The sequence below is a fragment of the Myripristis murdjan genome, chromosome 6, assembly GCF_902150065.1.
Source record: "Myripristis murdjan chromosome 6, fMyrMur1.1, whole genome shotgun sequence".
NCBI lineage: Eukaryota > Metazoa > Chordata > Actinopteri > Holocentriformes > Holocentridae > Myripristis > Myripristis murdjan.
Genome location: NC_043985.1, coordinates 16,778,336 through 16,793,005, shown reverse-complemented (window position 1 = coordinate 16,793,005; position 14,670 = coordinate 16,778,336). Strand labels below are relative to the sequence as shown.

At 42.1% G+C, this 14,670-nt stretch overlaps 1 protein-coding gene across 1 annotated transcript in view; it reads right to left on the bottom strand.

The window, feature by feature from the left end:
- Positions 1–6,514: 6,514 nt before the first annotated feature.
- Positions 6,515–14,670, bottom strand: part of tspan18b (tetraspanin 18b) — a 30,859-nt gene continuing 22,703 nt past the window's right edge. Inside the window, exons 3-9 of the mRNA XM_030054569.1 lie at positions 11,475–11,570; positions 10,162–10,356; positions 9,657–9,731; positions 8,917–9,015; positions 8,523–8,699; positions 7,705–7,788; positions 6,515–7,397 (exon numbers count right to left, since the gene is read on the bottom strand). Of these exons, the coding sequence (XP_029910429.1) occupies positions 7,350–7,397; positions 7,705–7,788; positions 8,523–8,699; positions 8,917–9,015; positions 9,657–9,731; positions 10,162–10,356; positions 11,475–11,570 (774 nt within the window). The 3' untranslated portion in view covers positions 6,515–7,349. The remainder of the gene's footprint in view (positions 7,398–7,704; positions 7,789–8,522; positions 8,700–8,916; positions 9,016–9,656; positions 9,732–10,161; positions 10,357–11,474; positions 11,571–14,670) is intronic.

The following is a 14,670-nucleotide window of genomic DNA, read 5'->3' as shown; positions in this document are numbered from 1 at the left end:
TTCTTATTTGATGTGTTCATTGCAACCAAGAGAAAATGTGTAGGATTTTTTCCAAACATTTTGTGTAGCACCTGGTCATCTTCTATGCTCCTGTCATGGAAAATAATGAGGTGTGCTAAGGACATACTGTTTGAATTCAGCCAAAAGAAAAAAGTACTACTGCCTGCAGTGGGCATTGTACAAGGCTATAACTTACAAGGAATTCACTGCCAACCCCCAAGTGAGTCTATCAGAGCATGCATCTTCCCATGTCTGAGAGGGTATGAGATGGCTTTGTTACTCTGTGGTCTTCTCCAACCTCTCCTCCATTTTCCCATCAGCTGACAGTGGCCACCAAACAGCCTACGCTCTGCCAGTTGCCTGACAGACATCTCTGTGGTCTGTAACCATGGAGACAGCCTCACGACTCCTTGCATCATTCACTGACTCCCACTAATAAAACTCCAGTTTATTAGAGTGTGGAAATGTCTAGTGCGGCTTTTTGACATGCTAACATAAACAGAGAGGGAAAGGATTTAAAGTGGTACTGACACATGGAAGTAGGTTTGGGCAGGGTAAAAGAGGTGAACAGTGTGGATCTAACCACCGGGTTAGTGGGTTAAATCAACACTCAGGCATCAGCGTTTAAGTGTATTGTTGCGGAAAAGCTGCAGTGTCAAGATAACAAGCGAGGACAAAGAATCAAATTGAATGGCAAGCATGATATATACAATATGCATATAGTATAACATGAATAACGTGACTGACAGAATGACTTGTTAACACGTTACATCTGTCTACTTGCATGCTGTAGTGGTGTAACGACTCACCCTGTTGATCCCTCTGCTTTGCACCTCTGCACGTGTTTAGCCTTTTAAAACAGAGGAGTCACAATATCGAGATGAGGAGCCTCTGTGATCCCACACCAAAAACATGCAGATTCCCTCCTCACACGCTTCAAATGTGTTATCAGGCTGTGTTTCTAACCTCCTCAACCCCCTCACCCCCTAACCCTCATGGCAGCCCTTTGCTCCCCTCTCTACAATATGCTTCCAATTATGAATCTGGTGGATATGGGGGCGGTAAAGCATCCTTCTGATTTATTGTGTACTCAAGTCCGGCCGTGTTCGGTGCATTTGCACAAGGAGCCCTCCTGCTGTAGAGCTCAAAGGTCAGAAATACACAACAGTTGACCTCTTGCGGACTCGTGTGCACCGGGTCCTGATTGACAGGCAGCATTGAAGACAGGACAGTGAGGGCCTAAACATGCATTTGTCTCCAGCTGCAAGAAAACGATACAGCTAGAAAAATAGGAAGAACAAAGAAAATGATGACTCTCCCAAACAGAACGAGATAACTAATGAGGAATAATGAAGTGGCGGTACATACGAGAGGCCCTCATATAGTCACTATCAGTAGATGGCTTGTCACTGGACATTATTCTTTGCCTCTGTTACCACAGAGCTCTTTGTGGTCCTCTCACATGGGGTGGCTGGGACTATCTATTTGTAGTCAACAACTAAATCCAAGTCGCGTAGACTAAAAACACATGGCTCAGGAGTGAGTCACAGAGTATAAGCGATCTCTCATGACAGCGGTGATGCTAGGCCTGAGAAACGTCCCATCCCAGCAGACTCATGTCCTGGCCATTTCAGCTCACTTCCTGTTTCATGCTGGGTAGTTGGCACCACACTGTGCGTCACAGAGGCTGCTAGTTCTGTGGGACTCGTCAGTAGCTGTGGGACAGTTCTGTTATTTCATACCACAACAACAGGGCTCACAGCCAGATCCCGGGCTATTATAGTGGGCTTGCAGTATTATTTGGTTTTCTGCATGTCCTGTATATCAAACTGTGTCATTGAGAATATTTTGTACATTCTCACATTCTCGCAATGGGTTTTGCGGTCTCATCGCAGCAGATGTGAATCGTCTGCCCTGGTATGGTTTCTGTTGTACAGTCCTCAGGGGCTTCTCTGGGCCCTCAGACTCTCCACCGGACCTAACACCTTTCACACTGGATAAACATAACACAAGGAGAGACTTAAGTTTTATGTTAGAGGGTGGGTTATTACACGCAGGAAAAAAGGACTTTCTAATTCCTCTGGGAGTCTAACCACTCATAAATCATTAAGCAATGAAAGTTTCCTCTCCAAACAGGGGGCTAAAACAAACTGAACACGGAGCCCTTCAACCCCACCCCCATCTCTTGCTCTCTTCTCCCTTTTCCTGGTAGGAATTTTATGAGGAGAGAAGAGATGTGGTGGTAGATGCAAGACTACTCTAGAACAAAGAGGTAAATACTACAACATCAATTCCCCTCGGTGACCCACAACTAAAAAGAATCAAACATTATTTTAAGAGCTTTTACACAAATTCCTACAACAGCAACAGGAAAGCTAAAAGTTCCACCCCTGTAACTCATAGCATATCAAGATCAGAGGAACTTTCGTGAATGGATCTCGCTCACTATTTGCTCTTCCCTTAATATTTGTTACTATAGAGCAGATCCTAGAACTTTTGCCAGGCTGTTCTGGCAACCACAATTCACATGGAAATGGCTGACATATTGGACAGCTCAGCAAGAAGCTTTAGCAAGGGTTGTCAATTCATAAATCCCAAATTTAATACTCTGGTCTTATGCAGTGAAATGAGTGTGGTCTTCAGCGGGTATGATATTACACACGGAAAACTCCACGGGATATGTACCCCACAACATTTTCATGAGATTGGTTTTCAATTGATTTTTAAATTTAGCTTCTTGCATTTGATCTCACTGGTCTAAATAACAAGCCTTGTCATACGGGAGGGAGAAGCGATGTTGCAGCACAAAGAGGTGACACAACTGACCATATTTGGGGTGGCAGGATAGCCTTGTGGTTAAAGAGACCTTCAACGAGGGGACCAGGGCTCAAGTGTCTCTTTTGGCAAGTGTCTGTCCTGCTGAAGTGTCCATGAGCAAGACATTAAATCCCTACCGTCTGTAACTGGCACATGTAATGAGAATTTTTTGCATAATAACTCTTACACTGTGTGCTGTGAAACCCTGATGCCACTATGTCTCGGTGGAAAATAGCACACCTCCAGCCTGTGTTAATGCAACACGTGTGTGATCTGACCTGGGCACTCTGGAGGGAGAGGAAGCCCAAGACCAGGAGCCATGGTGCTGACCACCGGTAACATTTAGCAGCTGTTAAATATTCAGTGCGATCCTGACCTGAATCAATGCAGACATTTTAAATGGGAGGGAAGGCGGGCACTCTGACACATTGACTGCTACTGGTGGTTACTCTCTCATCAGCAGGTCAAACACAAAATGTGCCTAAAATACCAAAGACACACTGTTTTAATTTAGGATACGGCCTTATAGTCATGTCAAATTTGCTTCAGTCAACACTTGGAGTTTGTAGGATAAAAATTTGAGCCCTCTTGAGAGTCAGCGCATTGGGGTTGACTGTTTAGAGAGTCAATGAAAGGGCAACATCTGCAGATAACATACAGCGTACAGGTGCCGGTCTATGGCGAGCAGCAACACCAATTTCATTACCACCAATAATCTGCTTGACAGGAGGGAGACAACCATGTCTGTTTTTGAATAGATCTATGATTGCACATCGAAAAACATGTCTAACTTGTGAATCTTACATCACCCTTATGAATAACGCTACTTTCTGTAACTGAGAGGTTGAATCCTTCTCTTTTCATTAAAATCAGTCTCTTTTGTTACTGCTTCTTAACCAGTGGAAATCAAAAGCTGCATTAAGTGAATGCAGGAACCCTACTGCCCTCATGTGGCGAGTTTTATTGCTGTTTTCTGATTAATTTGAAAATAGCATCCAGTTTTCTCAGCTGCTCTATGATTCATTTTAGTTATGTATCATGGTAAACTCTGTTTTCTTCCATAATACCCATTAAGGATAAATTGCACAGGCAAAAGAGCTTCACATTTCCCTTCTTGAGGTGAAGGTAATGAGCTCTGAGTTATATTATTGAGGGAGGAAGAGAAATTAACTGGCTATTGTTTAGCTCAGCTGGAGGCTTAACACATTTACAATGTCTCAAAGGTGTTTCAGTGATGCTTAATACGTTTCACTGGGGCTTTAAAAGTAAAATCAGAATCAGGTGTTCTACTCTTTAGGGTGTTAGGGAGGCTTAAGCCAGTATTATCACTATTTCATCATACCAGTGTCCGAATACACATGTTTGATGTAATGTGAAATGTAACTGTGATCCCTGAAAAGGCTTTTAATTAAAATACACACAGTGCTGGGGAATATGCTTATGCAGTTTTAAAAATTCTAACAGTTACTTCAAAAATAACAATAAAACTAAATAATATTTTAAAAATCCTGTCTAAGTCTGCAGTGCCTTATATAAAATCATGTGATTTCTCTTTGTAACCCTAACTAACATACGTTCCACATTCCTGAGTCTGAATTTAAAATTTTAATTATTGGTTTATTTACCCCTAAACTATTCTCAAACACTGATTACACATACAAAAAGAGCATTGAAATAATTACTTACTGTATTTATAACTATATCTCCTCAAGTAATAAACAAAGTTTATGGCAAAGCACACTCTAAAAAGTAGTATGGACACAGAGAGCTTTGCTCTCTGGTACAGTGAGTCTCGTCTAGCTATACTGGAAAGTTTAAAGACTCTGACACATGCCCAACACATTATTGCCTTAATTGCAATCTGGTGACTTCATCTCTTCTCACCCTCCACTTTCCTCCGTTCTAACTTCATTCAGTACATCAATGGAAGACACAGCAGAAGAAGACTTCAGACAGGCTGCATGTAAATATAAACGACGCCTTTGGCTCCATACATATTTTCTTTATAACACACACTGAATTACAAAAGACATTACACCCCTCCTTAAAAGGCAAACGAGGCTTTCAGGGCTGAGGGCTGGGAAGATGTTAAAGCTGAAGCTGAGCTGAATAAAATTAAGGGTGGAAAAAAACACCTACAGGGAGAGAGCTGAAAATAAGCTCTGACACAGGAGGCATGGAGGCAGATGAGGAAAATCACAGCTTATAAGCAGCCGGGACAAATGATGGAAAGTAACCAGGAAAGAGTGAACAAGTAACAGGTGTTACTCGTTCAAGCCAGAGCTATAAGGACTTACCACCCGACACACACACTCCAACACCTTTGAGATTCTGCTCCTTCTGCGCCTCTGGCCCAGGCGACCGACTCTGTGCACCCCCTGCTTCACACTTATCAGGCCAAGACAGGCAGGGACAATGCCGTCACACCTGCTCCACAGGGCTTACCCACATCATGAGAAGCCTATAGGCATGTAGTGAATCATACTCTTTCATGTTATTTACTTTGATGATGGTGCATATTTCTGGAAATATATTTGTGCGACCTCTGCTCAAGAGAAAAGACAGAAATGCAAATATGTCCTGGTATACTCACACCTTTTCTGCATACGTCCATCTGCTCTTTCTGGTAAGGTGAACTGGCGACAAGTCATTGATAAAGCGAATAGTGTTTCAGTACAAGCCTTGACACTTGCTGTACATATGTATGACCATCTGTTGGCCTAGAAATGCAAATATGGTGCAGTTTTGTGTATCCTGTGTGTATGCACTGAATAAACAGTTGCTTTATCCATGTGTGGTTATTCATACTGCATATATTTAAAGTTTTGTGCATTTCTTGTATTTATATTGTTTGCTATTCTTCATTCAGTATGCTGTACTGAGCCTGAGAGCACATTTCATATATTTACATTTTCCTTTTGTTCTTATTTTTTTGTTGTTTAGGTGTAAGTTTGAGTTACATTTCACCTCAGTATACTAACTTGTCATATTTGTATCCTTATCACCTTTATTACACACAGAATCAGCTGTTTCAAAACGACATGTCCCAAAAACTACAAAGAAGCAAAATTTGATGTGAAAAGATTCTACCTATCCTACCAGGAAACAAGGAATATCATTTCTTGCACATAATCCTTTCTTTTGCATATAAAAATTCTTAGATACCATTTTTTGTTTACTTTGTTTTAGTTTGCCTTACCTTTTCATACTCAGGGACAATTAATTGGCTGGGACAGTGGTAAACCTTGTGTTCAATCTAACTTTTATTTAGATAAGCAAAAACCACAAATCACGTCAACGTGTTTATGTTGGACATTAGCATTGGTCAAACCTGTTTAGCTCTTAATTTCAGTTATGTATGTATATCAAAATCTTCCACACTCCGAGCAGGCCTTTTTTTCCCTCTTGTCAGACTGTAACGGTTAATAATGATTATGAAAAAAGGGGAAATCATATGCTGTTAGTTGACCTGGCTGGGTTTAAAACAAACAAACAAACAAACAAAAAAATAATACAGAACAAACAAGCAAAAACAAAAAACAAAACAAACATATGTGCTGCCCCTTTGCCAAGATTCTTTATCATTAATAATGACTACTTGAAAAAGACTTACAAATAAGACCATTTAGGCTACGTCTAATCCAAGTATAATTCAAAAGTATGAAATTGCACCAATTTGAGGAAAACACAAGGACAGTAATTTAGAATGCCATTTATGTCATTGACTTTTCAAGAATCTAATACAAATGCAAACACTTACATTTCACCAGCTAAAACCACATAGAACCACTACTGCAATAAACAGCACCATACAAATTGAAAAAAGAATCAGAAGTTGGCTTTCAAGCTTGGGGAGGGTCTGAAGAACCACGGGCTCACATGCACACACACTGGTTCACATACTTTCATGAAGATCATATGTACACACACACACACACACACACACACACACACACACACATGCTCGTACGCACACACACGCACACACACACTCAGTCACACACTAAGCTTATATAATACAGCATTAAAGAAGTGTGGCTCTGTCAAAGTCATGTAGAGGGGGGATCGTGATATCAGTATATGAAGGGGAGGGGGTAACAGCCAAAGTGTACATAAAACACACATTTTCTATACAGTTAAGCCAACTCTACTTTACTCAATATAAATATTCTTCATCCAAAAGTCAGTGCAGTGCCTTCTGCTCAGGCTTCACCTGGTCCTCCTCATGCCCGGTCCACATTATGCCCAGTCTGTGCTAGACCTGGTCCACAAAATTACTTGTTTCCATTTTACATACAAATCAGTTACATCAGTTTTTCCGATCTCCCATTTTCTGTAAGGTTTGTATCTTTTTTTTTTTTTTTTTTTTTTTTGCCACCCAGTACCTCAAAAGTCCAGCTGTGAAGTACAGAGTTTGTTTCCCACCAATTAACCAATATAAAAGAGATCAACAAATTTGCAGGTGTCCATTTTTTTCTTCTCCTGAATTCCCTTATTTTTTTCTTTAAAAAAAGTTCACAGGTGAAACTACTTTACTGGATCCCCCTAAACAGACACATTGCAAAGACCATGGCAAAGAGCTGTGGAAGGAAAAGAAAAAAAGAAACTTTAGAACACAAAATGAACAAATAAACCAATGATTCAATTCATATGCCAACCTATAATTGCACTGTGCACTTTTCATGACAAATAATCTTGCAGAGTCAACCTAACGGCAGCAATGTTCTTGTAATATCAACTTTCACCACAAGATGGAGCTCTCACCATACAAAATAATGCTACTCACAGAAAAGGAAAATTTTCCATTTTCCATCAGAATTACAAGGTTCTAAAATTACCATTCACATAGGTATAAAAAAGATGATTTGACTAAACTGAAGTCCATACCTCAATAGTCAGCACCACGATGGCCAGAGCTCCAGCCACATAGATGTACAGTTCAAAGTAGTCAACCACTGCAGAGTAGCAGCCCTGTGGACACACAGAGAGATGTGACAATCAGCACAGAATCAATATAAGCTTGCTGCAACACATAGGAACAATAAAAATAGCATCACAGCTTTAAGTGAGTGCAGGCTCTGAACAAAGGCCATACTGACTGGCAGGGAAGCAGGGCCCCCGGCCTCATTGCCTTTTAATGAGGGGCTCTTTGTGTGAATGCAAGAGACAGACGCCTTACGGGTATCTCGCATTATTCTAGTGGCTTGAACAACAACAGGTGGAGAAGACAGAAAAACCTCTTCCGTTCAGCTTTCACTGTAATTACATTTCACTCTCGAGGCATTCATCTCACACACGAGCAGATAAAGAATCCTGCATGTGTGTGGGAGCCTGCGTGTGCACATGTTTATGTAGCTATTTAGAACTGGTTATTAAATGCAAACTCATATTCAAATACCCCTAATCTTCTCTTTTTTTGTATATGCATGCATGCAGGACAGAAATTCAAATTTGCAGATGCACACAAGCACAAATTCATGCATGCACATTTCATATCACCACTGATTCCACGCCATACCACATAAGATGGACTCCCATGACACCCAGAACATGGAAAAGCACTAATCAGCCATGGAGGAGTCAGTTAGTCCCTGGATGTCACCCCTCAACTGTCTCCTGCTCTAATTAAGCCCAGGGCTGGAGGTGGTTTAGACAGAGAGAGAGAGGAAAAGCAGGGGGTTGGTATGGAAGATGTCAGTACCTACCTTGTTATGGCGAAACATCATATTGCCTGATAAGCACTGCTCCTGGCTGAGATAGGCCATGTCCCCGGGCTGACTGGTCTGCTGGCAGCAGGCTGCTGGCACCATCTCTTTTGGGTTCATCAGCCTGAACAGACTCTCCTTAAAATCCTCCGGGCTGTTCACTCCACAGCAGTCAAACTGAGCACAGGAGAGCAGGGAAGGGACAAGAAGTCGTGGCTGAGTGCCTGTTTGTGCTCTGGCCTGTGGTCGACTGTGTGCGCGCACCAGCCCAGCATGAATATTGACCTAAAAGTCTAGGATTGTATCTATAAAACATAGCTCCTCCTTGTTTCCACAGTGCTGGTGGTAAAAGCTACAGTATGTAACCTCTGTGCCATGCGTGCTGTGGCCTTACCGTGGTCATGATGGCATTCCATGTGGAGGTGAAGACATCAGTGTTGTTGTACCCCTGATAATGTCTCTTCAGCTCCTTGGTGAAATACTCCCTGGTGAGCTGCAGGAACAATAGGGGATGTATCAGTACTTATAAAATAATACTTACAATACTTTTTAAATGCCAAAGCAAACAATACTACTTTTTAAATGTCAATGCAAATACAGAGAACAAAACATAGTGGACTATTGACCGATACTAAGTACTGATCCGATATGTATACAGGCTTCTGTATGACAAAAATGCATACAATCAAGAAAGATTGCTTTTATCTCTGACATGCTACTTTGTTGTTGTTATTTTGGATGTTAGTCTCAGGAAGTGCTGAAATGATAAGCTGATTAACTGATCAGTCAATCAACAGAAAATGAATCAATTAGGATTTTGATAATTCAATGTTTTAATAATTTATGAAGTAAATATACCAAACTGTTGCTAGTCACAGCTTTATAACTACTGAGGTTTGCTTGCTTTACTCCATTTCATATAATTTTAAAATGAAGAGGGGGGGTTCTGGTCAGACTATGAAAGCAATTTTCAAATAATCCTTTTGATTCTGACAACTTGTGATTGGCATAAGTCGTTTAATTGGGGGAAAAAAATCATCAGATCAATCAACAATGCAAATAATCATTAGCAGCAGCCTTAATCTCTTAATCTTAATCTTCCTCAAAGGAGGAATGAACACTGAGTCAACTTACATGCTCCCGGAATATGAAGGCCAGTATGGCAGCGGCCAGCTCTGCCAGGAAGATGAGGAGGATGAGCATGAAGAACTGCCACAAGACAAAGGGACAAAGGCAAAGAAGGTGAGGAAGAGAGAGAGGGGGAGAGGGAGAGGGAGAGAGAGAGAGAGAGAGAGAGAGAGAGAGAGAGAGAGAGAGAGAGAGAGAGAGAGAGAGAGAGAGAGAGCGAGGGGGGTGGGGGCGAGAGAAGTCAGGAGAAGTGCATGTGAGTCACTAAAAAAAAATCATAAGCTTGCTGTGCCGACTTCACTCTGCATTAAGTATGAATGAGGCTTGATGCACGAAGGCAAATAAAAGGCTGTTTTGGTCATTTGGTTTCTACAGCACTCTTTCCTACTTCGAGCATGACAGTCCCTAAACTGGCAGACGACACACATGCACACAAACAAGAGCAGAAACATTTCTGATTCCTCAGTGCTCTGCCAGCCACTGATGCATTCCCTCGCAGGAGCCTACTTACAAAGAGCAGCAGGCATTTGTTTTCGCGGATGGCTCCACAGCAGCCCAGGAAGCCCAAAAGGAAGAGCATGCCTCCCATGGCCAGGATGATGTAGACACCGGTGAACAGCAGGGGGTTGGCTGCCACGATCTCCCTGAATCCTGTGGGGTCCACCAGCACCCACACTCCAACCCCCAGGAGGAAGGAGCCACCCAGCTGACAGAGAGGAAGAGCAAACATAAAAACTAGAGAAAACAGAAATTGGGTGCATTTCTTTTTTTCAAAATTCAGGAGGATATTATCATATGGAAATAACTGGACCGTCAATATCCCTTAATGGAAAATAAATTTGTGCCTTTTTTCCTGGGCAGTAAAAATGGCAATGTTGAATAGTTGAATAAAACAGTTGACCATCTGAGTGAAATGCAAATTTTTGAAAGGTTGGGAGGAGGGTTCAGGGAGATATAAATGGCTGGTTATCTACAAAGCCTTAATGCCTTCATGGGGGGTAGGTGGAGATAGCTTGCTCACTTCAACTAACCCCCCACCTGTCAAAGAACTCCACTATACCGCTGCCTCCATCCTCTCCCATCGTCCCTTTCACTAAAACCCTATCTTCAGCCTCCGTGGGGTGACTCATGTGATTAAGAAAAGCCACAGAGGTAGGGGGAAGAGATCTGAGCCTCATGCACGTCTCTCACAATCCCCGTCTTCCTGACAGAGGGAGAGACCCGGGTGTCTTTAAATAAATGGCACATAGGGGGAAGGGGGCATTCTGAAAGCTCAGTGGGCTTGAAAAACACTCTTGTCTCATATGGGTGTGAAACAGTCACAACAAACACAAAGGGGTAGCGGGGACAAAACAACGGTTGTTATTGAGCGGCACTAACAGCAAAGTTCATTCTTCGCTCGGCTGGTGACATTATTACTTCAGCCTTGAACGACCATGTTTGAGTAGAGTGTCTAAAAGGCTTGGTTGTGCTTAATAAAGCAGGAAAAGAGAGGAACCTGCTTACTCCCAACCCCCCTCCTTTTATAAGCTCACTCTAATGGGATTACCTTTGATTGTCTGATCAAGACTGATAAACTCAGGTGCCAGTCACAAACTCCGCATGGCACAGTGTGCCTCAGATGTGTGTCAGCACACTAAAATCTAATCAAAGGAGAATTTGATAGAATCAAGATTGCCTTCGTCTAATGAAATGCAAATGTGGCACCATTAGTCAGCCGGGTGGGGGGCAACCATGAGCCCCGCTAAAATCACTAGATTGACACTAACATCAGAGATGGCCAGATAAAAGTATCTTTGAGAGGGAGAATCGAAGAGTACTTACAAAGATGAGGAAATTGAAGACAAACATGAGGTACTTAATGCAGCTGAGACAGTCACCCTCCATGGTTGTCCCTCTTGCTGAAGCTTCTCCCTGCCCCTGAAAGAAAACACAACATAAAACACACAGACCTGCCACGTAATGAATTCTGCCAAGTGCTCTCACAGCTTTCACATTTCTCTTACTGTGTGGATAGGCATTCGGATGAAACTGCCAGGAAAATAACAGTGTAAAACCCACTCACATTTTTAATGAGTTCTGCCAGTCAAACATATACAAAGCACACACACAGACCTGTCAGTTTAGCTGGTCCAGTTTCAGCAGAAAATCCTTGTATTATCCCTCCGGCTTACTGTACCAGCAAGAGTTTCTGAGCAATTCCTGAGTAACTACAAGTTTGGGCAACACATTCATGATGTCAGCTCAACCTGACGCAAGACATCTCACAACAGACTGTGACAACTCATGTAAGTTTGTAGTCTTTACTGCCAGATGAACTGATTCCCTATCAGCACTCTGGATACATGGGGTTCCAGGGTTCTGCGTTGTATTATCTCCACACATTTTAAAGATATGAGTCCTGACTTGGGCTTCATGTGCATTAACTAACAACATATTTCCTTTACTGGAGCCTCTCTTTCTTAATGTAATGGGAGGCAGGGGCTCTGTGGTCCCACCGGCCATCCTTCTACCTGACATAAACACACTTTGCCTGATGAGGGCCCATCCAGGAGGCACTCCTGGCTAATGAAGAGCCCCTCTTTTTTCATTAAGAGACAACATGGGTGTCACGGAGTCCATGACCCAGCACACACACAAACACACACACACACACACACGTACATATGTGTGTGTATGTATGTGTATATTTCTGACCCATTAACAAAGCCTCCATTGCAGCACTTGTTTAACCAACAAACTGTGCTACTAGTGAAGATTTTCCTCTCAGAGTGTGTAAAAATTGTCCAAGTATTCTCTAAAACCAGAGGTGGAAGCAACCCATGGGGCAGCGATAATTGCAGTCTCGGAGAAAGAAGAAAATTAATTATTTGGCACAAATGAACCGGCACTCTTTGCTTTGTAGTTGTGATTATTAATTTGCTCTCCCATAGTGATAGCCTGTTTGAGGCTGGGTAACAAGCAGATTAAAAAGCCATTTCTCCGAGGAACTGTAAATAGGTTTGGGCAACAAGGCAACCCACACAGCCAAACTGGAAAGGAAAAAAGTTCAAATGACTTCCTTTCACTTGTTCTGTCTGAGCTTTACGGTACGTCCATCAGACATAATCTCATAATCTTCAGGCAGTCTTTCCCCTGACTGATGTGCTGTGAAAGGACTCCTCTGGGTGATCTCTCTGCTTCACTGAGGCAGTGGTGAAGCTTGGGCCACGATCGACCCGGGCTTTGATGCCTGTCGGTCTACAGGTGAGGTGGGGAGTGGAAGGGCTCTGCTGTCGCTCAAATTTGATTTAGCCCTGACCTTTTCACCTCTACCCACGCACTTCAGACTCACTCCTTCAGCTGAGCTAAGCCATAGCCCATAGGCCTTCCTCTGTCTGCACTACATGTGTCAAACTCCAGGCCCACAGACCAGATCAGGCCCATGGCACAATTATATCCAGCCTGCGAGATGACTTTTGATTTTCTGTTAATACCAGCCCAGTTCCAGCCCACAACTCGGACACTACGAACCCATGTACAAACCCAACACATATGTGTAGCTGACGTGGCCATAATGAAAGAATATAACGTTAGGAGACATTATGAGACAGTAATTGTTAAGGGTTTTGTTTTGTTTTGTGTTTGTAGTCACAACTCAGTCTGCCCATACTTTGGTGACTTTTGGATTACTTTGGCATATTTTGACCAAAGGACTTGTGGTTTAACATGAAAATATTATTTCTAGTTTTTATTTATTTATTTTTTTATTTCTAGTTGGATTTGTGGGACAGTGATAATCATGTATGAATACAAACATGTGACTGTAGATTTCTCTTCAGTAAAATATCAGTTATGGGTTAGGGTTATTTTTAGGGGTTATTTTTTTATTCCATGTGATGAAACTATTTGTCATTTGAAAAGATTCGGGGTAGGCTTGCAGATATAATGTGCCAGAAAAAACAAACATTGGACAAAACATGCATTAGACTCTTGTCATATCATCCTCTACTATTTAATCAGTTTGGTTTTAGATATCCTTGTTTGTTTTATTTTTTGGGGAGGAATGTCTCATGTAAAGTTCATGCTTGTGTATGAATCATTTTTATTACACGAGACATATCTTGATTATTTGATATTTTTCAAAGGCATTTAATCAAAATAGGCACTATTTGGCTCTTGAATTGGTTGCAATTTATTAGTACGGTCCCTTCAGTGGTTGAGTTTGACACCCCTGGGTTAGACTGTTTTGTCTTGTTCTGTGTTTGCTTGCGCAGTTTTGTTTTCCATCCTGCTCTTGTTTGGACTGCGCAATAACCCAAAAAAGTTCCCTGTTTCACTGTGTGCTTGTGAAAGTTGGCCTGACAATAAAATTGAACAATACTAAAGATATGAGGGCGGAGTGAACACTGAGTGGGAACATTTCCTCCCTTCACCAGCTTGAACGCTTTTGATTTCTCCCTTTCCTTCTCTCTCCAGACCTAAAGAAATTGATTTAAAGCTGCGGTTAAACACCTCCTCTAAATCATAATGATATGCTTAGGTATTGATTATTCCTCCTAGTGTGGTTCTGAGAGTAACCAGCAGCCTTGTTGCCAGAGATGGTTTTTAATTAACCCCTCCCTTTCCTAAGCCCTTCTGAGAGCCCTAACGAGGGCACAGGAGGTCTTAATTGAGATTTGCATACATTACAGGCTCACAGCAAAAGTGTTAGAGAGGGGCCTCTTTCTTATACCTCCTGCTCTCTCTGTTGAATCTCGGGCTCCTATGATGAGAGCAAACCCATTTAGTGGAGCAAGGGATGAAGGGGCGGAACGAAGGGGGGGAGTCAGCTGGAAAAACTCTCAGAGCTTAACTCACATCTCAAGCCCCAAACAAAATGTCTGATTTCTCTCCAAGCTTCAACCTTCTTGCCCCTCTCTCTCCTCTCAGGGTCAAACCACTGTCAGATCTGGAGCCAATTTTCTTTTATGCATTAAAATGCATTGGATGTTTAAAAATGAAGTGGGCTATAAGGACCGAGCCAGGCTCCAAATAACAA